This window comes from Tauraco erythrolophus, chromosome 28, assembly GCF_009769465.1.
Source record: "Tauraco erythrolophus isolate bTauEry1 chromosome 28, bTauEry1.pri, whole genome shotgun sequence".
Lineage (NCBI taxonomy): Eukaryota > Metazoa > Chordata > Aves > Musophagiformes > Musophagidae > Tauraco > Tauraco erythrolophus.
In genome coordinates this window covers 4,773,543-4,799,737 of record NC_141492.1, presented here as the reverse complement: position 1 = coordinate 4,799,737, position 26,195 = coordinate 4,773,543, and the positions used below count along the sequence as shown (strand labels likewise).

The 26,195-nt window shown below is 45.1% G+C and overlaps 2 protein-coding genes across 4 annotated transcripts; one reads left to right on the top strand and one right to left on the bottom strand.

Annotated features, from left to right (window-relative positions):
• Nucleotides 1-464: 464 nt before the first annotated feature.
• Nucleotides 465-8,189, bottom strand: ARMC6 (armadillo repeat containing 6). The gene is made up of 8 exons (XM_086627706.1): nt 8,160-8,189; nt 7,465-7,617; nt 6,926-7,008; nt 5,367-5,937; nt 4,743-4,888; nt 4,013-4,144; nt 3,252-3,389; nt 465-1,778 (listed from the first exon to the last, which is right to left on the bottom strand). Exons 2-8 carry the CDS (start codon nt 7,583-7,585, stop codon nt 1,566-1,568), a joined length of 1,404 nt encoding a protein of 467 aa, XP_086483832.1. The 5' UTR covers nt 7,586-7,617; nt 8,160-8,189; the 3' UTR covers nt 465-1,565.
• Nucleotides 8,190-8,725: 536 nt separating this feature from the next.
• Nucleotides 8,726-25,488, top strand: SUGP2 (SURP and G-patch domain containing 2). Of its 3 annotated transcripts, XM_086627670.1 has the most exons (11): nt 8,726-8,757; nt 9,134-9,255; nt 10,406-11,991; nt 12,547; nt 12,786-12,903; nt 13,594-14,102; nt 14,290-14,401; nt 15,197-15,717; nt 16,616-16,680; nt 17,368-17,504; nt 20,746-23,515. In XM_086627670.1, the coding sequence occupies exons 2-11, from the start codon at nt 9,141-9,143 to the stop codon at nt 20,864-20,866; spliced, it is 3,285 nt and encodes a 1,094-aa protein (XP_086483796.1). In that variant the 5' UTR covers nt 8,726-8,757; nt 9,134-9,140; the 3' UTR covers nt 20,867-23,515. The 3 variants fall into 3 exon arrangements, with proteins under 3 accessions (XP_086483796.1, XP_086483797.1, XP_086483795.1); XM_086627671.1 differs by lacking the exons at nt 12,547; nt 20,746-23,515 and adding an exon at nt 23,951-25,488 and having other exon boundaries at nt 10,406-11,998; XM_086627669.1 differs by lacking the exon at nt 12,547 and having other exon boundaries at nt 10,406-11,998.
• Nucleotides 25,489-26,195: the final 707 nt, after the last annotated feature.

Here is a 26,195-nt window from a genome sequence, read left to right as displayed (position 1 = left end):
CTTTCCTGCAGGAAAAGCCCCATGTTTGATTCTCTCATGGCACCACGTGCTGCTTCTCACCCACCCCAGGCACCCCAGCAAGGCAAGCCCAGGAGTGCCAGGCTGCAGCAGAGGTGCTCCCCAGAGCAATCAGGCTCTCCCTCCGCACAGGGCACCCACAGGACTTGGGACCTCGGGGTTTCTTCACCAGCTCTTCTTGCCCGCTCTGCCACAGAGGAGTGGGGCACCTTCAGCAGAGGGTCTCGGCGAGGTCAGTGAGTGCACGAACACACCGAGCTTCTCCCACAGCATGGAGAGAGCAGACCCAGGCAGCCTCCCCTCATACAAACACCCTGGTGGGGGCAGAAGCCTTTGAAGAACAGTGTCCTTCACTATCTGCTGGCAGAGAGCGCCGGGCCGCAGGCGGCTTTACTTCCAAACTCATCACCAAGGCGTTTCCACCACCTTTCTTTTCCTGCCTCAAAAGGGCTCTGTAAAGAGCCAACCACCCTTGCACATTTTTATCTTTTATAAGGTCACCATTTCTACAGAGAACATCACATCAGAAAACATCCACTCAGGTACAACACCAGTAGCAGCGCAGGACGAAGGTTCAGCACCCAGAGCAGGGCTGGTAACAACACAGTCGGGCAAGAAACGGGCACACAGAGGCCTTTAGCTCAGACTTGAGAACCTTTCTGGATGTTTCACCTCCCCGTTTTGCCCCCAAGTCCACAGCTGTCTTCATTCCACGAGGTGCACGGCCTCTTCATCACATACAGCACTCTTGGATTCAGGGAAGCGCCGCGCTGCTAAGACAGAACCAAAGCCTGGGCTCCCCACTGTTGGCTTCCTGCTGCGTGGTACCGCTGCCAGTTTGGCCCTGCTTCGAACGTACCACCCTTGTCACCAGTCCCCAACTTGCTCATCTCACTGAAAGAGAACACAAACTTTCCTCCGGGATGCAAACGGCAACGTCAAAGTGCGTTGCTTTGGCCCACACTATCCAAAATCCTTACTTTGCTTTTGTTTAAAATGGTGTGTTGGCTGAAAATCCAAAACAAAGCAGCAACACGGAATATGGTCAGCAGTAAAATAACAGTAGAAGAGTACAACAGGACAGAACACATTCACAAATGATGGGACTCCTCCTCCTCCATCCCATTACCAGATTCAGGCCGTCAGCCTCCATCGGTAGAGAGCAGAGGGACAAATCAGGACCAGCTGCCACGGTACACACCAAACTAGCAGAAAAAAAAATCCACCTTTGCTCTCACTGTCCAGAACAGAGCACGAGGGAATGGCCCGTTCTGTACACAAGGAACACACACAAGAGGGGGGAGCAGATCATCTTCAGGCATTAGATGATTCGGGGAATGATTACTACAGAGTTGACTCGCAGCCTGTGAATGCATAAAGCCATTTCAGCTGTAGCTCCCAGTAAAAAGTTCACTGCAGCCTCACAAGCCAGGCATTTGCTTCAGATATCCCAGTTCAACGTAACTGCAAATTAATCCATGCCACTTTGTTTCCCCCCTTAGACTTCATGGATGTCTTGAAGCTCCACCACCCAGCGGAGCGACGATTCACTGAGCCAGGCTTCCCTTCTGCCCTGTCCACAGCTCCCGGAGCTCCACTTTGCAGCCCAGATCCCTCAGCGCAGCCTTGGCCACGTCATCGCAGTCCCTGTGTGCTGCACGAGCTTCTGTGATCAGGTTCTCAGCTCCCATCTCCAAGATGGGCTGAGAGAAGTCCCGGCTCCGGGAGACCAGGTTGCGGATCAGCATGCAAGCCTGTTTCTGGGGAGAGAGGTAAATGAGAGAGATCAGCATCTTTGCAGGAAAACACCATCCATGTCGGATGCTGGTACACACAAAGCAGCTCTGCCTCCAACTAAAGAACCTTTTCTGAGCAACCAAACGTGAGATGCTGTAGACAGCAGCAAACTATTTCCTGGAAGACTAAAATCCAGGGGCAAAAGCATGGCTGCTACTTCACACTAAAGTTTACACGACAAAACCTCCTGCTTCTGTCAGAACACCAACGAATCTCAAACATCAGCCAGGCTACACCAAGCACTTCTTGAAATAGCACTAGGAGAGAATTCTCCAATTACTGCAGACCCACCTTCCTCTCCCTTGTATGCTGTTCCAGGCATCTTCCCTGGCACTTAAATCACTCTTTCAGAAAATATTTTCCTGCACAGAAGCCTACTGAGACTTGCACGAGAAACCACAGGCTGATTTCTTGCCATATAGGTGTTTTATTCAATTCTGGAAAACCAATGACAATGGTTCCTATAGCACAGATAACATTGTAGCACAGGCTGGGTCTGAAAGAGCCCATCCTCATCCTGCTCCTTTGAGGAGGAGGAGAAGTAATGCCTGGAAAAGAGGCATGGCATTCCACAGTCGCTTGAACCTGAATTCAGGTGGGTTTGAAACCCAGACTAAATTTTGCTCCGATCACATCAGTGGGACACATGTAGGGAGTCCTGCATTTAGAGGCTGCACGTCCAAGATACTCAGAACCAAAATACTTTTGGTGTTTATCAAGTCAAGGACAAAATCTCAACGAAGCACTGAACACAGCCAACACCGATCTCGAATAAATAACCAAGTGCTCTGAGGCAAATACTGGCAGCCCAGAAAGCCAACCGTGTCCTGGGCTGCATCCAGAGCAGCGTGGGCAGCAGGTCGAGGGAGGGGATTCTGCCCCTCTGCTCTGCTCTGTGAGACCCCACCTGGAATACTGCATTCAGCTCCGGGGTCCCCAACACAAGAAGGACATGGAGCTGCTGGAGCGAGTCCAGAGGAGGCCACGAAGATGATGCGAGGGCTGGAGCACCTCTGCTACAGAGACAGGCTGAGAGAGTTGGGGCTGTTCAGCCTGGAGAAGAGAAGGCTCCGGGGAGACCTTCCAGCACCTTCCAGTACTTAAAGGGGCTACAAGAAAGCTGGGGAGGGGCTTTTTACAAGGGTGTGTAGTGACAGGACACGGGGCAATGGATTTAAACTGAAAGAGGGGAGATCTAGATTAGATCTAAGGAAGAAATTCTTCCCTCTGAGGGTGCTGAGGCACTGGAACAGGTTTCCCAGAGAAGCTGTGGCTGCCCCATCCCTGGAAGTGTTCAAGGCCAGGTTGGATGAGGCTTTGGGCAACCTGGTGTAGTGGAGGGTGTCCCTGCCCATGGCAGGGGGGTTGGAACTGGATGATCTTTGAGGTCCCTTCCAACCCAAACCGTTCTGTGATTCTATGATTCTGTGAAATACCTGCACGGCCACTTCTCGTGGGTGTGCTTTCATGGCCTGAAGAGCTGCCAACGCCCCCCCGCCTTCCATGATGACGTTGCAGTTCTCAGGTTTGCGCAAAGCCAGCATGCACAAGGCTGCACAGCCTTGCTCACAGATCTGCAAGACAAAGGGGAAGAGACACTCACTGGCTGAAAATATTGCTTTAAGGAAAAAAAAGTGTTTGGAGTTTGTTTCCTTTTTTGGCTTTTTTTTTTTTAATTTTTTTTTTTTTTTTTTTTAAGTTTCTTCCACAGAAGCATCCTGCTTCTCAGGCGTGTAAACCAAGTTTTACACCCCTAGAGGTGCAAAACACTGTATCCAGTATCTACTTGATTCAAGAATAAGAAAGTTTTACACCCCCCTAGAGGTGTAAAACACTGTATCCAGCATCTACCTGATTCAGGAAGAAGAAAAAACCCTAATATAGTAAAGTCGACATACACAAACACTTGCCAAAGCGTGCACTTAACCGCTCTACAACAACTGGATGTTAAAGGTTTAATACTTTCATAAAGGTTTAAAGGATGTAAAAGGTTTAATAAAGGTTTGCTCAGTTGCAAATATTTAACCACTGTACTTAGAAGGTATCTGCTCCCAGCACGAGCTGCTTATCACAAGTCAGAGCAACGCTGTGGGTTGTTCCCCTACACAAGGCGAGATAACACAGCTATGTGAGGCAGCCCAAACCTGACCTCATTTCTGGGCCCCAGTGGGGCTTCGTCAGCCACCGAGTTGCCCACCTGAGGGTTGGCGAGGTGATGGCTTATAGCGAGCACGATGAGGTCTGTTCCCCCGGCGCTAACAATGGCATCTTTCACGTCGTCGTTACCCGCAACCGCTCGGATGGCACTCAGCACCTGCTTCACCACGTCCTGTGTTCATAAAAAAAAAATAATAATTAAAAAAAAGCTTAGAAAGCTGCAGAAAGAGCTTTACAGATTTTTGAAAGCCAACCAGAACGTGCCCCAGCAACTCCATTCAAACAGTTGTCATTCCCAGTTATGAACAGCAACATTATTGTCACTCACGCCTCAGCCACACTTTCTTGCTGGACAGAGCAATAAGGAACCTTGTTAGTCTGGCAGAGGTTTTCAAAGCAGCTTAAAGAATCAAACAACACGTCCTGTGGGACTCGAGCTTCTAAATCCTCTTGAATCTCTTCTAGCTAGAATGGTGGAAAACCACAAGCTCAGCTTTTCTGGGAGCAAGCAGAGTTCTGCTCATGGAGCATGGAGGACAGAAGTAGTAACTATGAGCAAGGGGCTCAGAATATCTGCATTCTGATCTGACAGAGCACCTGAAACTTAATTCTAACTACAAGGCTGTAAATAGGCTCCAACAGTTGGGTTTCAACCCAAAGTGCACCTAAACTGATGCGTAGTCTAAGGCCCATTCACAGCCAGGCCTCTGAAATGAAAAGCACAGCCTGCCACATCACCTCCACTCCCAAGAACGCTTTGTATCACGCACCGGATGGTCGATGCAGTCAGCCAGGAGAGCCACCATAAAATTTAAGCCACCAAGGTCCACAATTTCTTGACAGAATTCATTCCTGACAGAGAGGCGAGAAAGGGTGGCACACAGTTCACTGAGAACACTGGAGTTATCCGTGAACGCTGCAGAGGAGAGATGATGAATGGAGTAACTGTGAGCAAGGAGGGGGGCTGCAGAAGCAAGGTATCTTACTTTGCTTCATTTAAAAGAAAAAAAAAGAAACAGGAAACAGCAAATTTCCCTTTAGAGATTAAACCAGCACAGATAACATCCTGTTCAATCTGTATCTAGACTGAGACAGAGTATCTTGGCAAGAATGCAGCAGCTCGGCAGGAATAAGGTGCCTGTAAATCTGCACTGGGCTGTAAAATACTTCCTAGACAGACTGACAAATGGCTCTGATAACTGCCACCCTGGGGCTGCTGACAGCCTCTGGAGCAGTCAGATTGGGCACATTTCATGAAAAGAATAAAACATCATTTTACTGGTTAATTTCTGGATCATCTCTGAGGAGCATCAAGTTACGACAAAGCACAGCTTTCAGGTAAGAAAGCACAGACGATTCCAAATTAGGATCAACAGCCACGGGGTTAATTTTACCTTTCGCAGCTTCGATGAGGACTCTTAACCCATCGTTCTCCAACACGATCATTTTGGCATGATCATGAGCGTGACCAAAGGGCACTCGGATGTCATCATCAAACGTCATGACCCTGAGCGCCGAGGCGGCCGTTCGGACAACATCGGCGCTGTCCCCGTGCCGGACGATGGCTCCGGTCAGCAGTGGCAGAACCCCACCTTTGACAAAGTCCTGACGGTTCTGCTCGTGTTTCAGACAGGCGTGCCGAATGCAGCGGATCCCGGCCAGCGCCATTTCCACATCCTCCCCCTGTTCCTTCAGAGTTTGCAGCAGTAGGTCCTGGCCAGCGGAGTCAAGTAGGTCTGGCTGCCCATCCAAGATGGCAGACAGAGTATAAAAGGCTTTTAGCATTAAATTTCTGTCTCCTGAAGCCAACTGGCAGGCGGAGAACACCACAGAATAGGCACCGTTCTGCCCAGCCAGGTAGCGGAAAGCCAGCTGCTCTTTGCACTGGTCAGTGAAGACCACTAGCTGCTCGGCCATCTCCACGAGATCAGAGTCCGCAACAGCCCTCCCAAGGGAATCTAAAGTCTACAGAAGAGAACAAGAATTAGTTTTCGACCTGAACAGTGAAGGAACAAGAGCAGTTCTTTATAGTCAGTCAAATTTGTTTATTTATAATAAGTCGTCTTTTAAATTTAAAACCAGTTTGACACATCTAAGAAATGGTTGCCTTAAAGAGCGGCATTTTGTCTTCATGCCAGAGGGAATGCTTAGAGGAAATGGCCTCAAGTTACGCCAGGGGAAATTTAGGTCAGATATCAGGAAAAATTTCTTCACAGAGAGGGTTGTGAAGTATTGGAACAGGCTGCCCAGGGAGGTGGTGGAGTCCCCATCCCTGGAGGTGTTTAAAAACTGTGTGGATTTGGTGTTGAGGAACATGGTTTAGGGACCCTGACAGCGCAGGGGGGACGGTTGGACTCGATGATCTTGAAGGTCTCTTCCAACCAGATGATTCTACGATTCATGCACAGAACCCGTGGAGGAACAGGAGCTTCCCTGTACTTCTGCCACCTCTGTATGCCAGTCTGACCAGTAGTAAGTGAACCAAGTCCAACCAGCATATTTCCCAGGGGTCAATGGTGTGCATGAGTCTTTTTTACATTCTTGCTGATGAGGGACTGTATTCAATCCCTTCACCTACTCTCACAAGGACTAGGCAACAGCTGCCCCTTAGGTTACTTGTATTTCTTTCACTCAAGTTTTTCTGTGGTTTGAGTTTACCTGACAACAGCAGAGTCTGTGTCTCAGCTGTGAAAGGCTGTCTCTGCGTTTCCCAGGCAAGAAATGCTGGAGTTCTGCACTTACACAGATACTTCCACCAGCAAGTGCAAGCTAGCTCTTTGAACTTTTATATTATCTCTAGTTTGCAGGATAGATGGGATTAACTGCTTGTGGAAGAGCTCACAAAGAAACAGGACAGAGGCAAAGGAGAAGGTATGTCTCATTATTCTTAGTCTATTACTTAAACTATTATAAACCCTGATCCTGAGAAGACATCATAAATTTGTGCTCCTACCAGCAAAATTTCATGCTTTTGCTTCTGACCATTCTCAGAGGCAGGCTGCCGCACAGCTTTCACGATGTTGCTGAGGTCAACACCTGAAAGGAAAAACAGAAACAAGATTAACATTAGTTACAGAAGCTTGGGTGAAATCTGTTGAGTCAACCACAGTGAGCAAAGATAAACTTATTGTAAAGTGTGGATCAATGGACAAAGACTCTGAAAGGTTGCCAAAGTTCTGGCTAACTATAATGGTCAAGTAAGTCCTAGAACAAAGCATCCATTCTAGCTAAATGTCAATTGGGAAAAAAAAAAAAAAAGAGTTTAATTTCATTCATCAAACTGCAGTCTGCAGTTTCACCTCAAGCATTTTTTCAGTCTTAATTACTTCATGAAACTAGGTTAGCATTAATAATGCCTATGTTTCACTTCACAAAGGCCTCTCTTCAATACCAGATGATCAATTCTTGCATGCAGGTTCTCTTAAATTTTGAGATATGTAAAATCTCACTCTGTAATAACCCGAACTGCAAAAGCAGACGAATTTACAATACCTTGGGACTCAAACTGCTGCACGGCTTCTCTCACAGCCTCTTCTGGATCCATTTCAAATTCTGTAATGTTTTCTTGCACTGCATCATCAAAGGTTTCCTGTGCAATCTGTTTTGATCCCATTTTACTGGAACGGGGCGAACTACTTCCTCGTCCTGTCATTAAGATAGCGCACGATTAGTTTTGGTGCAAAACAATCGGAAACAAAGAAAGCGACTCGCTCTTTTCCGAAACAAAAGCGCAGCACTTGAAACCAAAATTATAGAGCCAAAGGGATGTTTTCGGTGGTTTTTGTTTTTTTTTTTTTTTAACGGGCAGAAATATACCAATTAAAAGAAGCGAGGAGGGATTCGGAGGCCCAGGATTTGGATGGGGAAGCCGCTGCTGCTCGGCGGGGGATGGGGGTGTGACCATGACACGGCTCTCGCTGCACCCCGCCTGCCGGAGCGGCGCGGCGGGCGGCCTGCCCGGGCACACGCGGCCCCGAGACCCCGCACACGGGCTAACCCAGCCCGGGGCCCCTCGGCCTGCCGCTAGCCCCGCTCCCGCAGCCGGGCCCGGCTCATCCCCGCAGCCCCTCGGCAGGCCCCGCCGCGCCCAGCCCCTCAGAGGGACCAGGAACCGGGCGCGGGTGCTCGGGGAGCCGCCGGGCACTCAAGCGGCCCCGGCTCTCCTCACGGCGCTCCTCACGACCCACCTCCGTGCCGCGCCGCCCGCCGCGCCGCTCCCCGACGGGCTCCTGCCGCCTGACAAAGGGCGGCGCGCTGAGAGGAGCGGCCCTACTCGGCCGCCGTACACAGCCGGCGGGCTGCGGCCCCGCCCTCCGCAGGCTCGGTTCTCTCACTGCGCATGCGCCGATGCCAAAAGCCGCGCCTCATGAGGACAAACGCGGCGCGAAAAAGAACGCGGCGTGCGCACTGCGCATGCCTCCTCCCCGCAGCGCGCTCAGCCGCCTTCTGCGCATGCTCAGTATGCGGGGGCCCGCTGAAGCGGGCCTACAAAGCAGCAGCCACCCCACGGCCCCGCTACCGGAGCGGGAGGCTGCGGGCCGCTCCCGCCGGCTCCCCTCCTGCTTACCGCGCCGTCCGACTCGGGACCGCGCCCTCCCCGAGGGCACCGCTGCCCCGAAACCGCCCGCCTCGAGGGGGATGAGGAGGCTGCGCGTGCGTCGCGGCGGGAGCCGCAATGCGCAGGCGCGGCGAGGGGCGGGAGGGCGAGCGGCGGCCCGCGGGGGCTGCTGGGAGATTCCCGTGTGGCGGGGAGGCTGCGGGACCGGGGCGGGGGGCGCCGCCTCGGTGAGGGCAGGGCCGGCTCCCGGCGGGGGCGGGGCGCGGGGCGGGGCGGGGGCGGCTCCTCCTCCTCCTCCCCCCCCGCTGCCTCCGGTGCCCGCGCGTGTGGCGGGGCGGTGGGCAGCGAGCCGCCGGGGGTCGCCCGGTGAGGGGCGGGAGGTGCCCGCTGCCGCTCGCGCCGCGTTTTACCTCAGGCCGGGCCGCCCCGCGCGGGGAAGCGGGAGCTGCGCTCCCCCTCCCGCCGCGCTGACGGGAACCCCCCCGCACCCAGCCCGGCGTGGGCGCCGGGAAGGCGCCGGCAGCGTCCGCGGCTCGGCGGCGGGAGGACCTTCCCCGGCGCCCGTGCCCCGCTAAGGGACGGCATTGTGCTGTTTTGCTACAGGATAAAAATGGCCTCTCGGCGGATCACACGGGAGACGTTCGATGCTGTGGTGCAGGACAAAGTCAAAAGGTACCGGATGGAGCGGGGCGATGCCGTGGAGGGCACGATCCATCATTTCAAAGGTAACGAATCCCGGGCGTGACGCGCCGTGGGTTAGAGCAGCTGTTCTGGGAACAGCTATGCTGGATTTCTCGCTTTCTAGTTGCGTGTATTTGCCTAAACGTGGAATTGTGCTGGTGTTTTTCCACATCCATTTTTATTTAAGAGGCTAATAGCTTTGTATGAGTGATGCTATTTCGATGTGGAATGCAAATTACAGGCAAAAAAAGCAAATTTCAAACAAAGGAATGCTGTTCAGGCTGCATCAGAGTGGGTCCAATTTCAGGGAGGTCTCCAGAGGCATCGCTGCAGGATGGAATTCTGTTGGTGCCTAAGTTAAATAAATACAGAATGCGTCTGAAGCCTTTGGGTCTTTGTATTTCATATTACTTTTGGAGAAAAAGCTAAAAGCAGGGCATTAATCCAGTGAATGTATATGAAACATGATCTGCAAATTTTTTTTTAGCTTCTAAATTTGGTATTTGAAATGTCTAGAAAAATAACTTGGATTACGTTCGTAGGAAACTGAGTTTTAAAACAAGATCCCTTCTGTTTTCTTAGAGTTGTATAAGCTCCAAGGAAATAATTTATTTTAAATACTTAATTTGTTTCAAGTATTCTTGACTTCCTGAATTTAACTACTGGAATTAAGGAATAGGGATTCTTGGATGCTTTGCAGGAAATGCTAGTATTTCTGACTGTAACGTTATCTTAGATAATTGTGTAGGAATTTGTAGAAAATACGATCTTCTGTTGAAGAATGGAATTCTGCCTTTCAGTGTGGAAACAGAAAGTGCCTGCTTTTGATATTTTTCCATATGAGAATTCCAATTAGAGGCATTACAAGCACAACATTAGTGTCTTCCTAGAGTGAGAACGTTGTGAGCGAGTAGAAAACGAGGTTTATGGCAGAATTTGCATTTCAGCTCTAGTGAGGGTGGAAGTTTGAATAAATTGTTTTGTGTGTGTTTGTTCATCTTGTTGCTTTTTGCTTATTATGAATTATTCAATGTACAGAAGAAAGCAAGTGGGAATATCCTGAAGTTAGATACGTATACTGTTCTTTAGAAGTTTTGATGTCTCGTCTCTCCTAAGTGTCTAAATGTGTTTATTAAATTTTTTTATTGATACTACTTGTGGTGCATTGGTATATTTATATTTTTATCATTACAGCTCATTCAAGGCCAGTCCCAAGACCAAGATACGAAGACAGTTTTCACAATGATGGAAGATATACTCATGACAACGCCCAGCACCATCCGCACGACGACTGGAGTGAAGAGCCGAGAGATGACTACGCAGGACCTTCTTACAGATCTGCCAGCCCTCTCATAAGGAAAGAGAACTATTACCATGAACAGTACGGCCGCCCGGCGCCTCTTGACCGGGAATTTGGCCACCCAGTATCTCGCAACCGGGAGTATGGGCACCCGACATCTCGTGACCGGGAGTATGGACACCCAGCTTCCCATGACCGGGAGTATGGAGACCTGGCTTCTCATGACCAGGACTATGGCCCTCCTGACTCTTGGGAATCCGCGGGACCACATGAAACTGAGTTTAGTTCTTCGGATATTTTAGGTGATTTTCGATCACCAGGACTCATGGAAGATGAATATGGCAACATGGAGAATCAGGAGTATGACGTGGACTTTGGAATTCAATCCGACAGCGAGTTCCGACCCCCAGTGCGGAGGGGCAACCTTGGCAGGGGAAGGATCCTGCGAGGAAAGCGTATGACAAGGGGCGCTGTTAAAGCTAAAGTGTTCAAAGGTGATATCAAACCTCCCCTAAAGAAATGGAATGCTAAAAAACTGCCCCCAGGCCCTGATCAGAAGCCAGCTATGCAACCTGATCAAATGCCAGAAGCTGCTGAACGGCCTAACCCAAGGCCCGTGGCTGTCCAGCGCCCGAATCAGAAGTTGCCCCCACGACCTAATCAGAGGCCAGCCATAACCACCCAGAGACCTATTCTCAGGCTCCCAAAGCCTGCACATGTTTTCAGAAATCTCAGTTTTGACCTTGTGGACAAATCGGATATTTTCTCAACGTTTGGAATAGAAATTATAAAATGGGCTGGGTTTCACGCGATAAAAAACGACGCGGAATTTTCCCGGCTCTTTGGAGCTCTCTTTGAGCTGGAGACAGAAACCTGTGCGAAAATGCTGGCTTCCTTCAAATGCTCCTTAAAGCCAGAACACAGAGATTACTGCTTCTTCACTATCAAGAGTTTACAACACGCTGCTCTGAAAACTCCCAAAGTGGACAACGAGTTCCTAAATATGCTGCTGGACAAAGGTGCTGTGAAAACCAAGAACTGCTTCTTCGAAATAATCAAACCTTTTGATAAATACATCATGAGGCTGCAAGACCGCCTCCTGAAAGGTGTCACCCCGCTGCTGATGGCCTGCAACGCCTACGAGTTGAGCATCAAGACGAGCGGGTTTGGCAACCCAAGGGAAATGGCAAGTGCTTTTGAGACCACTGTTTCTCTCTGTCGAAAGTCTTTAGCGCTCCTGGGTCAGACCTTCGCGCTCGCGTCTGTTTTCAGGCAGGAGAAAATCCTCGAAGCCGTAGGGCTGCAGGAAATGGCTCCGGCGCCGACGCTCTTCCCGAACTTTGACGACTCAACGTTGTTTGGAAGAGAGTACATTGAAAACTTGAAGGCTTGGTTGGAGAAGAGTGGATATCCGATTCAGATGAAAAAAAACGAACCAGAGTCCACAGTAGAGCCTAAAACACTCTCTCCTGACGCAAAAGTTAAAAGTGAGTGAGCCGTTGTAAGATACTTCACAGTGTCTAATTTGTTCATTTGTCACTTATGGTTTCATTAGGTCAGGAATTCCCAGAATTGGGAATGTAAATGTAGGATTTTCAGCTCGTGCCCTTGGCTGCTTCAGCTTCTCTCCAGCTTCACAACCTCGAGGTAGGGAGACCAGGACCACAGCTGTAACTGGCTACATCACCAAATATTTGCTACAGGGGAAGGTGTAGGTGCTGCCTTTACTGCTTTTATCCCATGCAGGCATATTTAAAGTTGTTTGAATACTTCCATCTGTAGGAATATGATCCCCTCTGCTCTATTGGCCATCCAGTTCATCCTCTCTAAAGCATTCTTACTCGTTACTCTACTCATCTGATTTTTCCTAGTTGAACTTCAGATACTTTGGCAGGGCAGTCTCCGCTGAGTGGCTAATAATTTGGAACTCGCCCCTCCGGAGTGCTGTTAAAATACAGTTATTTTGCACAAATCCTTTTGGTGCAATAAGTAATTGCCTTTTAAAGGATGACTTAACTTGCCCGTGATGGCAAAGGGTAAGTTTCTCAAACCACGATGCTTCTAACAATAAACTGTTTTTGAATCTAAGTTTTGAGAAAACAGTCAGAATGTTTCTGAGGTTTCCTTAATTTGTTCTAGAATTAAGTGCAGCCTTTTTTGTTTTAATATGTTGAAAAATTCCAAATGTCAGTGCGTTAAAGAATGACAAAGGTGACACATTGATAATCTGTTGATGAGAATAATACAGTGACTGCATTGTTTTTCTTCCTGCAGCCCCTCAGCGAGCTGACCGGAAAGTTGTGGAGACAATTGAGCAGCTAGTGACTAGCATTGTTTCGGGAACCTTGTCTGCCAAAGAGAGAAACGCTCAGAAGAACTGTCCTGAATATTGGTAGGTGTGTTTGAACAGCGTGTCAGAACGCTGCTCCTTGCTGAAGATAACTGGAATATATTTATTTAAATTCAGTATTTCACTCCATGGCTCTAAGATCAAAGCCTATTGTATATTTAATCAAGCTTTTTGAAAATGTTTCCTCAGCTAATTGTGCTTCCTGATATCCCTGGAAATAGTCCTGTTGCTTCTGTTTTGTCTGGTAGATCACGTTCCTTTTGATCTGTCAGTAGTGACTGTGTGTCAATCCTAATACAAGATGTTAAAAGCAATTTACTTTTACCAGGTGGAATTAGTAAGCAAACGTAGTTAATAAACGTAGAGTAAGGTAACAGAGTTATGGATGTAGTGTTCTGTGAATAATGCGGGCAGAGGGAAGCCGAGACACTCCCAAGTGTAATGATCTTCTAATATGTCAGTATCTCTTCATGTGTGCATTCCAGAACAGCTGATTAATTACGAGCCAAATGATTTATGTCAAAACCCCCCGTCGTTTATTTGCTTCGCAATAAACACTTACTGCTTTAGAAGTGGAGTTGGTTGTTATTCTGAGGAAAAACCTACGCAGGCTGATGTTAACATAGCAACTTGTGTGTACCCCTGGAAAAAAGGATCAGTTGTTACAGAGAATTTGAGATTAGTTGTGCTTTCAGCTTAGGCTTTCATTTTTATTTACGTGCTTTTATTTAGGTTCTTGTCTGATGAAGATAGTCTGGAGTACAAGTATTACAGACTGAGGCTGTCGGAGATGCAGAGGCGGACAGCACCTGGAAAGGAGGCGGGTGGTGAGGGCAGGACTCCAGAAGAGTCTGCCACGGAGTCGGTCAGGGCCATGTTGTACGCCAGGAAAGTTGCAAGTATCAAGAGGCGGCTGTTCAAAAGAAAAAGGCTCGGAATTATCGCCCAGCACGGCGCTCGAGGAAGGAGGGTGAGAAGAGCGACCATAGGGACACAGACTGTGCTTTCGGCTGGGACGGTGCTGAAGCACCAAGACAGGCATCCTCAAGGCTCTGTCCAGCCAAAGCCTTCTGCATCAGGAACCAGCCTGCCTGAGAAGAATTCTGCCCTCGATGCAACCTCATCCTCCCAGTGTGCCACCAGTTCAGAGGCCTCTCTGCCAGCAGAAGAACGGGCAGGTTCTGAGGATTTATCAGCACCACCTGAGCTGTTCCCACCGTTGTCCTCTCAGTTTCCTGACGGTAAGTGCAGATTCAAGACTGAATTTTAAAGTGTAGATTTTATGAGAAAAGAATTGCATAGAACGTTCTGCTGGTAATTCTAAAAATCATTTATTTTGCTAAAGTATTTGGTTCTCAGCTGTGTTGGCCTTCCAGTGATGCAGATTTCCTGTGGAGCTGTAGATAACAAGCATTTTGTTTCTTACAGTGGATGCTAAAACGATGGAGACTGCAGAGAAGCTTGCCAAGTTTGTCGCTCAGGTAGGACCAGAAATCGAGCAGTTCAGCATAGACAACAGTGCAGATAACCCAGACCTTTGGTGAGTAACCGACACCTTTATCTGTGTAAATGGGCTGACAAGAAAAATCAAAATACATGTAAACAATCACTGCAGAGATATTTCCTTTTATTATTCGTTGAGGTGTGTGCTTTTATTCCATGTGTTGAGGAACAGAGGATTTTGAGCAGTACTCCCTGTTGTCCTGCTCAGCATCTCCATTAATGGTGATTGTCTGAAATATCTAAGAAAGAAAAACACTTCTCTCAAGTGTGTTCATGCACTGATATATGTATTTTTCCCTTGTATCCTAAGTTATCAGCTTGCATCTTGAAGCAGTGTTCTGCCAAAGCATTTTCAATCTTGTTATTTTTTAAGTGAGTCTTTGATTACAGTGGCCTAAGTGCTCTAAATTAGCCCAGGTTCTTTTCATCATGCTGGTCCAACAAAAACGGAGCCCCGTTATCTCTTCTGTCTCTCAGAATCAGTACCCTGATTTCCACAGAGACCACATGACTGGAGTTTGGGAGACCTGGATTCTCTTCTGGGGTCTGCTGTTTGCCTTCCGGGTTGTCTTGTCTCAGTTTCTCCATCCGTGTAAGGGAGATAATTGTGCTGGGTTCTTTACAGCGCGGTTCGAAGTGCGGATAAAAGTCTCCAGGAATTGAGGAGTACGATTGCTGTTCTTAGCACGTGTTGCTGGGGAATCCTGCAGTTCCACAAAAACACCTGGAACGACCGTTCAGAAAAATGATGAGATTTATTTCTAACGTCTCGCTTCATGCTAGCTAAAGAAAATCTCCAACTGATACTGTTTTCGCTGTAATTTTTGCTCAGGTTTCTCCAGGATCGAAACAGTTCCGCTTTCAAATTCTACCGAATGAAAGTCTATGAGTTTTGTCCATCGATTAACTTCAGTGCTGTGTCAGAAGCAACTGATGCTGGGGAAGGTGCTAAACCTGAAGAGAGAAATCTGGATATTTTGGAAGAGGAAGAGGATGAAGAAGAAGAAGAGGAAGAAGATAATGAGGAGGAAGCTGAGTTTGAGGAGGATATTTCCCAGCCTTTGGAAGAAATGGAAATGGAGCAAGCGGAGGAGGGAGAGGAGGATGACATGTCAGCAGGTAGAAGTGTGGAAAACCTAGCTGAAGAGATGATTTCCAAAACTGGAGAGGAAATTCCAACAGGTGGAATGCAGCTGGCTGCATCAGCTGATGGTGCTGTACCAAATCTGTCGACACAGGCCTCAGCTCCTGCTCCTGGCACCCCATTTCCTCGCAAACGAATCAGCAGCAAGTCTCTGAAAGTCGGCATGATTCCTGCCTCCAAAAGGATTTGCCTCATAGAGGAACCAAAAGGTGAGTGTTACTTCAAAGATACTTTGTAGGTATCAGCACAGAATTCCTGATTTTTATGTACTTTGTAACTGATTGTTAATGGCTAAGAGAGTCACATTTATTTAATATAAAAGTGGATACAGTGTTCACTTGGAAGGCACAATCAATTGACAAAAGAGAAGCTGAATAAACTGTGTAACAGTTTGTGCAATAGCAAAGTTTGTGTGGAACATCCTTCCTCAAATATCTCTAAGGATATGTGGGTGTTACTCTCTCTCTGCTGATTAAAAAACTCACATTTTTGCATTTGTGTTTTTTTTATTGGTGTGTGGAAGGTTTAATAGACTTCAGTATAGCACTGAATGTATTTTGAGTGTTTGACTAAACATGTTTAGACTTTGGATTGGCCTGTCAAATTTTGTCAGTGTGGCCACAGCAGGGGTGGGTCGTGATGTTCTAAGAATTGAGAGATAAGTAGCTTCAAACCGATTATACGTGCTCTGCAGCTGCTTTAACAAATGTCTTTTCTTTGCACAATGATTTTTATTGGTGAAGGCTGTCATTTGTGGTATGAAAACGGTGTGCAATAACCTCATTGCAGTCCAGTCTGAATTTTCTATCAGAGTATTTCAGAAGCTCAGGGAAATGAAAGATCTAAAGTCCTTGTAGTGTGTCATCTGTCAGCGTGTTGCTGGCATGGTGTGTCCAAAGCTAAATACGTGCAGGTGCTAATTACCTTTGTTGTGGTGGAGGGAGAAAAAAGGTCTTACCATTTCTTTTCTTTTTTTCAATTCTCATCTTGTTGGTTCTGATTTTCGGCCAAGGCATAGAGTTAGTCTCACTTGAGGTGTACTTTTGGAGTTCTGTATTAAAATTGCTTTTCTTTACAGCTGAATTTTGTCCTTGATTTGATTTGCAGTGCATGAACCTGTCAGAATTGCTTATGACAGGCCTCGTGGTTGCCCAGTTACAAAGAAGAAGAAGGTAAAGAACTCTGGTTTGCCATTGCATTTTTGAGAATCAATTGTCTTTGCAAGAGACAGCCTCTGAAAACGTGTCGCTGTCGTAAAATCGAACTGAAACCTGAAAAGCCTGGTCCTGAAAAAGCCTGGACTAAATCTGAGGAGAGCCATGGTGCCTGTTGTCTTTTAATTACCTGTGTAAAAATTAAACATTTTAGGATTAGAGCACTATTGAACAGCTGTGTGTTCATCTTGTCTTCTGTTTAAAAAAAAATAAATTTAAAAAATCAGTGCATTGCTGTCTGGAAAATATGTTACAATTTTCCAAAATTAGTGAAATGGAATTTGGCTGCTGCTCTATTTGTAATAAGTTTTCAGTCATCGAATCATTCAGTATTTGTTATTAAAAAACATTTTAAAATATGAAGATGTATTCTTTGCTATTTTAATAATGTAATTAAAAAGTTTGAGAACCTGAAATATATATATTTTTTTTCAAAACTGCTGAGGCAGTTATTTACTCTATAATACACTTTTTCTGTGCAGCTAGTGAAGCTGGCTTAGAAGCAGCTTAGAAGATATTTCTGTACATCCAGAAATTCAAACACAGTTGTTTATTGGGGGTGGGAGGAGTGTTGAGGGATTTTTAATACATGATCTTCCTGTGTAACAAAACTCCCTTTGTTTTTCTGTTTTTTCCTCTCCGTAGAAACCAAAAGATTTAGAATTTTCACACAAGAAGCTGACAAACAGGAACGTGGGCTTCCAGATGCTTCAAAAGATGGGCTGGCAAGAAGGACATGGTCTTGGTACACGAGGAAAAGGAATCCGAGAGCCTGTAAAAGTGTATGTAATGGGAACCCACTACAGAAATTTGACAGCTCTGGAAAAGGCTGGGATTGTAATGGTAACTGTGGTTATCTGACCCACCTAGTGTGGCCAACTGTGTTTTCTTTTCCGCTTGACGTTGGCCTCGGGCCTCGGCACGGTTGAGCGTGGAGACTTCACGTGTTTTTCCGGTCAGACTGGGCAGGATGTGGGCTGGAAGGTGGCTGTTCCTGCCATCCAGTTTGGCACCACTCAGGGCTGCAGCAGGGATGCTGCGGTGTGCAGACACTTTCCAAAGATGAGTGGGTCCCCCTCTTCTTCAGGAGGTGGCTTTTGTTGTCTGGTGTTTTTAGGGTTTTTTAACACACAGTATTATCCTGGGGATCTCCTTGCTACCGTGCCAGGTACATAATACACAAACAGACTTTAGGAATGTCATACACGCTGCTCCTAGGTTTAGGCAACACAATTATTTTCACTCTAATTATGTGATTCGTTCTGCTGCGTGCTGAAAGAGGTAAGTGCATCTGCCAGAAGGTAAGTGTGCTTTTTCCTTTTAAAATACACTTTTGCTTTTGAATCTTCATTTTGTCTTTTCAAGTTGCTGTATCCAGTGCCCACTGCTGCCCGCCCAGAAAACAAACAATACCTCCTTCAGCTCCCTGACTGAATAAGGAGGCAGAAACTATTTATTTCTCTCTAAGCCCTTATGACATGCTTTCTAGTCCACACGCAGAGTCTGTGGTTTAACAGTCTTCTTTCTCCAGGGATTTCTGCTTTCTCTTCATGCCTTGGACACCGCTGGTCACTCCGATTGGTGTGATAGTTCTGGTTGTTTGCTTTCCTGTTTCCTTAGTGCTCCCTGTGGCCCAGTGGCCATGGCAATACTTTCTGAATTTCCTTCTTCAGCAGCAAACAGACAACGAGAAGGCAACTGACTTCACCTGTAGGTCTCGTGTTTGCCAGTGTCAGAACCTTTGTTTTTAACCTCAAAACTCGTTGGGATCTTCTACATGAGTGATTTTTTTTGTTTGTTTCTGTAGCTCCTGGCACAAGTTTTGTTGCGCAACTAATCATGAGCTGTTTAATTGTGTCTGGTCTGGCAGTTAGCCCACCACGTTCTAAAAGTCTCTGACCAAGTTTAAGAACTGCATTTTTAATGTGTGAAAATGCAGTTTATCCAGCTTGAGTCCTTTGCTGTGTCGCTCTTGTAAAGACACCTGCAAAGAGCAGTGCAGAACTGCTTTCTGTTCCTCTTGGAAAAACTTGTTGACCTTTTCTGCAATGTAGAGAGAACTCCATATTATTATTTTCCTGGTGTACACCTCTCTATTTTCCCATCAAAGTCATTCTTTGGACAATACTTTGGGACAGTTTCAGTGAGAATAAAACCAGTGCAATTTAACATTTTGCTTTCTCTTGTTGGTTGCTTTGATACAGTGCAGGGTCTAATCTCATTCTCTGAGCAGAAGAGGATGGATTAATAATTGGAGACACCCCAGGTCTAGTGTAGAGCAGGTCTTGATCATGATATAATGCTGATATCTAAACCTGATGTATTCAAGCGCATCGGTTATTACACAAAGAAATTTGGGGCCCTGTTTTGTTAGCAAAGCTTAAAGCCTGTCTTTGGGCATGAGAGCAAGTCATAATTTGCAGGTTTGAGGAGATTTTCATTTCTGTTACTGTAAAAGATACATGAATTGCATGGTGAGGCCGTATGGAAATGATGGGTCCAGAAATTTTAAATGGAGTTTCATGTTAGTCTTGTGAGCTGTTCCCTGTCTTGACAACTAGTTTGTCACAGCTCTGGATCTGACTAATTCTACAATTCAAGAGACATTTTGAAAAAAAACCCAAACAAACAAACAAAAAAACCCACACTGAAAGGCAGAACATTGTTATGGAATATGACGAATTATCTCATATCTTTGATTAGTTTTTTTATTCTGAAAGTAATCTAGAAATAGATTAAATAGGAAAAAAAACAACTGTCCTTTCTGTTTGGAAGTATGAAGCAGCCGTTGTGTAATGGAAACAGCAAATAAAGAGAGTCTGCTTCAAACAGGTCATACTATAAAAGCTGGTAAAAAGCAAAGTTTTGGGAGGCCTTTTAGGCGACTTCACTTCTAACTGTAATTTAAAATGTAGCTTGATCATACAGCTGCCAAGTCTGACTCTGTACTGTTCAGAAGAAAACCAGCAACCAGGGCTTCTACTGTGGGCTGTAAAGTTGAATTTGCTTTTTAGAGTCTGTGAATATTCTTTTAGAATTGCACAACAATCTACTTGGCTTAAGTGGATGTATTATTACAGAAATTGGATAAGAATAATTTTTCTTTATTCTACTTAAGGTCCTCAGGTTTTACCCTGATAGCACAGTAATCCAGATTTCAGCACATGGGGCAATCTAAATTTTCTTACTTCACGTAATGAAATCTTCAGTGGAGAACACTAACAGAACTGACTGGGAGGATGAACCTGGCACAGAGGATCGTTCCTGTGGCAGAGGTTTCATTAATCTTAGCTTCGCAGTGTCTACGTTCTGTGCACATAGCCTGGAGAAAGAAATGGTTTGTAATTATTTGAATCTCTGCATTCTTGTGGGTCATCCTCTCCATCTACTTCCAGGGCAGGAAGTTGTTTCAATATTGTTGAGGCCTGTCTGCTTCTGTTGGCATGTTTGGATGAAAAGATATGAGTTAATGACTCATTTTTCTTTGAAGGGCAGGAGCTCCAGGTTTTGTCTATGATGTGTGTCCTACAAGACTTCAGCTCGCTCTGCGTGCTAGAAATTTTAAGCAAGCAGCATTATATTCCCTTGGTAAAAATTTAAACTTTTATGCAGAGTTATGTGGTGTTTCTTTCTCATTCCTCAAAGTTCTCTGACTTCTGTCAGTTTTGAAATGTAAGAAACAAGGCAGTTTTTGCTATCTTTTCAACAGAGGATCCTATCTACTGTGGTTAAAGCTCATGTAAGAATTCAGTCTCTTAGATGACCGTATCTTCACTGCTCTCTTAATATCCTGGGAGCATTTTCTTCTGGTGGGTATTTGCATGTGTAATGGGAGATGGGAATTGTTTTGTAGTTGATCTGGTATGCCAGGTACCAAGCCTCTGCTCCCCTTCTCCCCCAGACGAAGCAGAATTACTTTCCACTTGAATTGTGTCTATGTTGGAAGCTATTGTATAGATCTCTTCTGCACGTTGTCAAATGTAACAGAAACAGAGTGTTCTAACTATTCATTTTACTCCCTAGGGGTGCTACCTCTGCAGGGGAGGGCTTGGGTGTTGCAGGGGAAGAAAATAAAGAAGATGCATTTGATGTTTTCCGTCAAAGAATGATACAAATGTACAGGCAGAAAAGAGCAAGTAAGTAGGTATGTGCAATGGACACGTCTGGTTTATGAATTCCTGCAAACATTAAAATACCAGGGGTTTTAAGTCTTCCTTTACCAGGAAAACATTACTGTTTCCATGAGTATATCTGGCTTCTCAACATTTCGTGAAAATCCAGACCTGCGTTGAAGTGCTGAATTACCCCAAATCTTACTTCCTAGGTCTGACGTAAGAGACTCGCTCGCTAGAAAGTGCACGGATATGCAAAGGCTACTGTGTGAAAGATCTTCAGCAGAGCATGCCAGTGTGAAGAACACTTTGTTCCATAGTAGTGGACTTGAATACTAATGTATTAAAACGTTCTCCAAGATTAAAGTTAGTCTTGTATTTAGTTGTACAAGCTAACAACTTGGATGTCATCTTCTGAGGAAGAAACAACTGATTTTGTTCTCGGAAGTGCCTGTTTACCTCTCTCTTTGGCCAAGCTTGCCTGTTTTGTGATGAGATGGCTTACCAAAAACCAGAATAAGCAACACAAAAAACATGACTAGCCTGGTTTGGCTCTGATCTTTTCTGAAGCCAAGAATCTTCTCAAATTCAGATCTTCTTGCAAGGCAGTTCAGATTTTATTTTACTGCATTTTATTGATGGGCTAATCTGGTCTACTTCTGGAGCCTGCATAAAGCAGTTTCCTTTCCTCCATACAACAATTTTAAGAAGAGTCTACCTGCATGCTTATTTTGTTTAGGATTCTAGACTTTAAGTGTAGGATGGATGACTGAGTTCATCTGAGTTTGAGAACACTAAACTCTTCCTTGAAAACTTCGGCTGCTAAGGTTTTTCATTGTAACAAACAAGCAGTACATATTTTAAGTGTACTTTTTTGTTTTTATACAAATTTGCAGCTCTTCTCCAACAAGTTCTTGAATAATTTCTTTCTTTCTCAAAGAAGTTTAATCCGTGAGCAGGTACAATTCATGTGTCTGAAAAAAATACTGAAGAAAATACTTGCAAGTCAGATGTTCGGAAGTCATCTGGAGTTGGATCTTCAGTTTTAGAAGACCATCAGTTTAGAGAGTCATTTCTGTTTTCTGTTAAATATATTGGCTTTGCAGAAGTTCTTTTATTGAAAAATCCCAAGAAATAGGACAAAGCGTTTGTACTTTTAAGGGACTATTCCAGAATTTACTGAAAGAGAAGACTGGGTTATCTACTGTGCTTCAAAAAAAGCGTTGCCTAACTGCTTTGTGAAGCAGTTCTGAAGACACGAAAGGTTTAGCGGTGTTACCACAAATAAACGGTCGAGGTCTGATCATTCATCTTTTCCCGACTCACCCGTCAGGAAGGGATCTGTGACTGGATTACTGGAAGTGACACAATTTGAAACCGCGCTTTTTAGCGTACTCATTCTCCATCATCACCTTTCTAAAGCTAGTCAGAAGCCTTCACTTGGATGTTATAGTCCCAAACCCTGCTTCACTGAAGTTCTCTTTCAAGAGTTTCTCTTGAGCTGACGCATGTTTTGCTTGGTAGGTGTGAGTGCTGTCTTGCTGATGTTTTCATCCTGCACCATGCTTCTTGTAGAGCAAAGAGCTTGTGGCACACCACTGATAGCACCCCACACTCATGTGGCAGCATCTCAAGTTCCTAACTGACAAATATGTAAGAAAATGTGTTCTTCAGTTATCAACTTGCCTGTGCCTGCTGTTCAAAGAACAAAATTATATTCTTTCTGCATTAAAAACACTGCTGCTTGAAAGGGAGTGTCTTCACTTTTCATTCTGTAGCAACGAACTTTTCCCTGCTTGTAACAACCAGTTTTAGTTTACGAATGCAAGTTTTTTTTTTGTCTTTTTTGTTTACTGTATGGGTCTTTGAAACCATGAGAAACAAAATCATGTCACAGTGTAATTTTCTGATCGTTCAGTTTCAGTTGCCTTGGAGCACCTAACCACTGAATAAAACCATGATGGCAGGTGTAGAAAAACATGCTGGTAGTTCTGTTTTTCCATGAACATCACGTGTGTCTTCACCTTTACATTACAAGAAGCTGACGCATGAAGGCGATAAATACAAATAAGTTTATCTGGTTGCCAGACTTTATTAAGGATGTTTGATAGCCCAGACGTTTCTCATAGGCTTTACTTGGAGATGTTTCAAGTCCTTAAACGTTTTGGCCCACTTGAAAGATCATCAATGACAGTATTTGGCAGCGTGTGCTTACCTTTTGAGTTCCTGTTTGGGTGTGTTCTTCACTGCCCCTCTTTCTTTCCAGTGTGTAATTAGTTACCCAGTGTAAAACTTGAGCCTTTCCAAAAGGAGATCTGTCAGTCGCAGTCCGTTTTAGAACGATGCTCTGGAACTAACGTGGGCCTCTGATTTATTTCTCAGACCCACTCAAAAGGGTTTAGCTGTTCTTTTAGTCTCAGTGATGAAGCTGCCGGTGTTGCTGGTCACAATTATTATTTCCTTGCAAACTTCTGGTTCACCTCTTCTTTCACTTTCACATTTTGGAAGGATTCTTGGATTATATATTACATTATTTGCAGAAAGGCGCAAGGTGAAGTGGAGTTTCACACCAGATTGAAATCCCCTCTCAGACCCAGATCAGCATTCTCTGGTGCAACCTGAGTTTGTTGGGCACAGTACCCTTTGGGGTGCATTTACTAAACACCTGCTTACTCCATCTGGGAAAATTGTTAGTATCCAGATTGGAAAATGGTGCCGTCCTTCCTGAGTGCAGTTCAATTTAGAGTATAACACTGTCTTGAGAATAAAGGTGAACGTTGGGAAAATCTTAATCTGCTACCCTGGATGGTGTCTGTAGTATGGTCTGTCTTTCTTGTGCCAAACTTCATCTTTGGACAAGATATCAGCAGAGCAGCACTGGTGCTGAGATTCCGGTGTTGCTCTCAAGCGGGTTACTGTTTGCCACTTTTATCTTGTTTTACCAAGAGATGACCTTATGCTCCTTTTGCAAAAGGGGTTTCCGTTTATTTTGACCTGCTTTTGCAGGCAGCTCGGCTCTTGATTTGAAAATTTTAAATACTTGTACATGTGAAACGTTTGTTATGCAGATACCTTGCCTTGTTTAAAGTTTACTAGCTTCTTTTCTGTTATTTTAGTTCCAGGCTCTCTTCCATGAAGACTGCAAGCTTCAGTGAACATTTTAACTAACTTCAGTGGTGTGTCTACTGTCTTTTGGTTGGTTTTTTGCCATTAATCTTGTAGAGCAGTTTGCTAGTTTCTGTTCCGTGCAAATGGGCAGTAGTGCTAAGCTAGTAACAGTTAGATGCTTATGTTATTGGATAACTGACGTTTTTTTTTAGTGTAAGTAAACATGTTAGCATTGTTAATCTTTTAATATCTGCAATAAATGTAGAACTAAACAATTTTTTCCGGTTTAAATGTTTTGCTTGTGAATTTGGCCATTTGTAAGAGATATGCATCGTTTTGGCACTGATAAGTGGAATTGAGATCATGCAGTGTTCTATTAGCCTAAAGCAGGATTTTATAGTGTGTGAGGGAAGGAAGGTCCCTCTGTTTCCGTGCTGCTAAATGTCTCTGTCGAGAATACCCACTAAATGATTTTAGTTACTTTTTCGTGTGGCTTCTAGTGCATTAAATCCATGCACAACAGTGTCACTTTCCACATGAACACCAAAACCGTTGTGCCCCGGTCAGAAGGCGAGAGTTTTACCCTTTATTCGCAAATCCCAGGAATTAGTTGTCTCTGATTTTCTCGGTGTACTGACTTTAAAACAGCAAAACTTTCTCTTGACATATGTGTGTGGTTTACTGTTGCCTTTAAATTTAAATTCCTTTTTTAGACAGGATAGGAGGGGGAAAATTGCAACCAACTGAAATTTAACACTTGTGCAGCCGCCTTCTGTGGAGAGGTAAAGTGAGAGATCATTTGTGAAAGGTACCAGCCAGGTCTCCTGTCCTTTGCTTTTGTACTGACACGTAGGAAAAGCTTTACGGAGGCAAGTTCAAGCCCTGGTTACACCTTTTTCCTTCTTTTCCTTCAAAAATTTATTGTATGGAAGGACCTGGTTCTAGAAGAAAGGACACTTGCTCTCGTTGGAGAGAAATGAGGAGATCCCCATTTTGGGGGAGGTGCCCTGACAGAGTAAGAGAACTACAGTCAGTAATACAGTTTGGAGTAATTGTGTTGGACTAAGAGATGGGTTTGGGTTGGTTTTTTTTTTTGCCTTCAGAGCTTTTCTTTGGTGTAATACCAATGACATTTTTCCTATTTTTGTTTTGGATTTTTTTTTTAGAAGACACTACAGCATCCTTAGTGTGAACACTTAATCTGTGCTGAGATGTTATTTCTCAAAATCAGTGTACAGTATTTTTTTCTATTGATATCTGTTCTGCTTTAAAGTTGATCCTGATGTATTGTGCCCAAAGACAGTCTGGACTCAGAAATTTAAATGTTATTATTTTGGATTGTTTTCTATCCTACAACCAGGTATATTTTCTAATTAAAAATGGATTCCTGAAAGTCCTGTATCATCTTTAATTCTGCATATCTCGTGACTGAGTGGCCAATCACAATCAGACTGTAGATTTGAGCAATAATAAACACCTTAAATGAGAATATGCTCAAAGAACAATAGGGTACTTCTGAAACAAATAGTTTTTGTGAACCTTGTCAAGTAGGTAACTTGCTGAGTTGCAGCAAGTGTGGAAAATGTTTGCATTATCTGTGGGCAATAAAGTTACTGCTGTTTAGCACACAGTGTGTTCTCTTCAACTTTTTGTGCCTCATTCATGTCATTAGAAGGTTGTGCTAATTTCCTTGAAAATTATTTCCTAAGCAAGGCTTTGCTTTGAAGGGGAAGTCATATTTCATTACCCTGCCGCTGGGTACTGAAGCAACAGTAAAGCAGCAAGTACAAAGCAATAAAACCTGATTTTTGAAACAGCTGCCTCTTTGGCAGAGGTTCGTTCTAGACCGTGTGATTCGTGGGTTAACAAAAGTTCTGTCTTTGAACAGTTTACAAGACCTGTTTCAGGAACCGGAGCTATTGTTGGATGGGAAGTTAAGAATTTTGAAAAACAATCTAAAATGAGAGATCATTAAGAAGTCAGACAACACAAAACACAAAAAGACAATCCGTAAGTTCTGGCTTTATTTGATGCCTTCTCAGTTACCACGTGTTCACCGCTGGGGATGGGAGGAAGGGGAGCAGAGGGAGTTCTGCCACTGAAAAATCCGCCGTTTATTTCGCTCCTGCATCCTGGGAATTAAATCCAAGTCACTCAAGAGGCTGCAGGTCGGTTCCTATCCATATCCATCCTTCCCACAGGGGAAGGCAGAGGCTCCGCGCTCGGCACTGGCACTGCCCCCTTTGCCATCGC

Coding starts and splice junctions, on each gene's coding strand:
- ARMC6 (XM_086627706.1), bottom strand. CDS start 7,585: ATGGGATCAAAACAGATTGCACAGGAAACCTTTGATGATGCAGTGCAA. Junction 5,938..6,925: donor AAAAGCATGAAATTTTGCTG/GTAGGAGCACAA, acceptor TCTCTTCTGTAG/ACTTTAGATTCCCTTGGGAG. Junction 1,779..3,251: donor CACGAGAAGTGGCCGTGCAG/GTATTTCACAGA, acceptor CTCTCTCCCCAG/AAACAGGCTTGCATGCTGAT.
- SUGP2 (XM_086627669.1), top strand. CDS start 9,141: ATGGCCTCTCGGCGGATCACACGGGAGACGTTCGATGCTGTGGTGCAG. Junction 12,904..13,593: donor AAGAACTGTCCTGAATATTG/GTAGGTGTGTTT, acceptor GCTTTTATTTAG/GTTCTTGTCTGATGAAGATA. Junction 14,103..14,289: donor GTCCTCTCAGTTTCCTGACG/GTAAGTGCAGAT, acceptor TGTTTCTTACAG/TGGATGCTAAAACGATGGAG.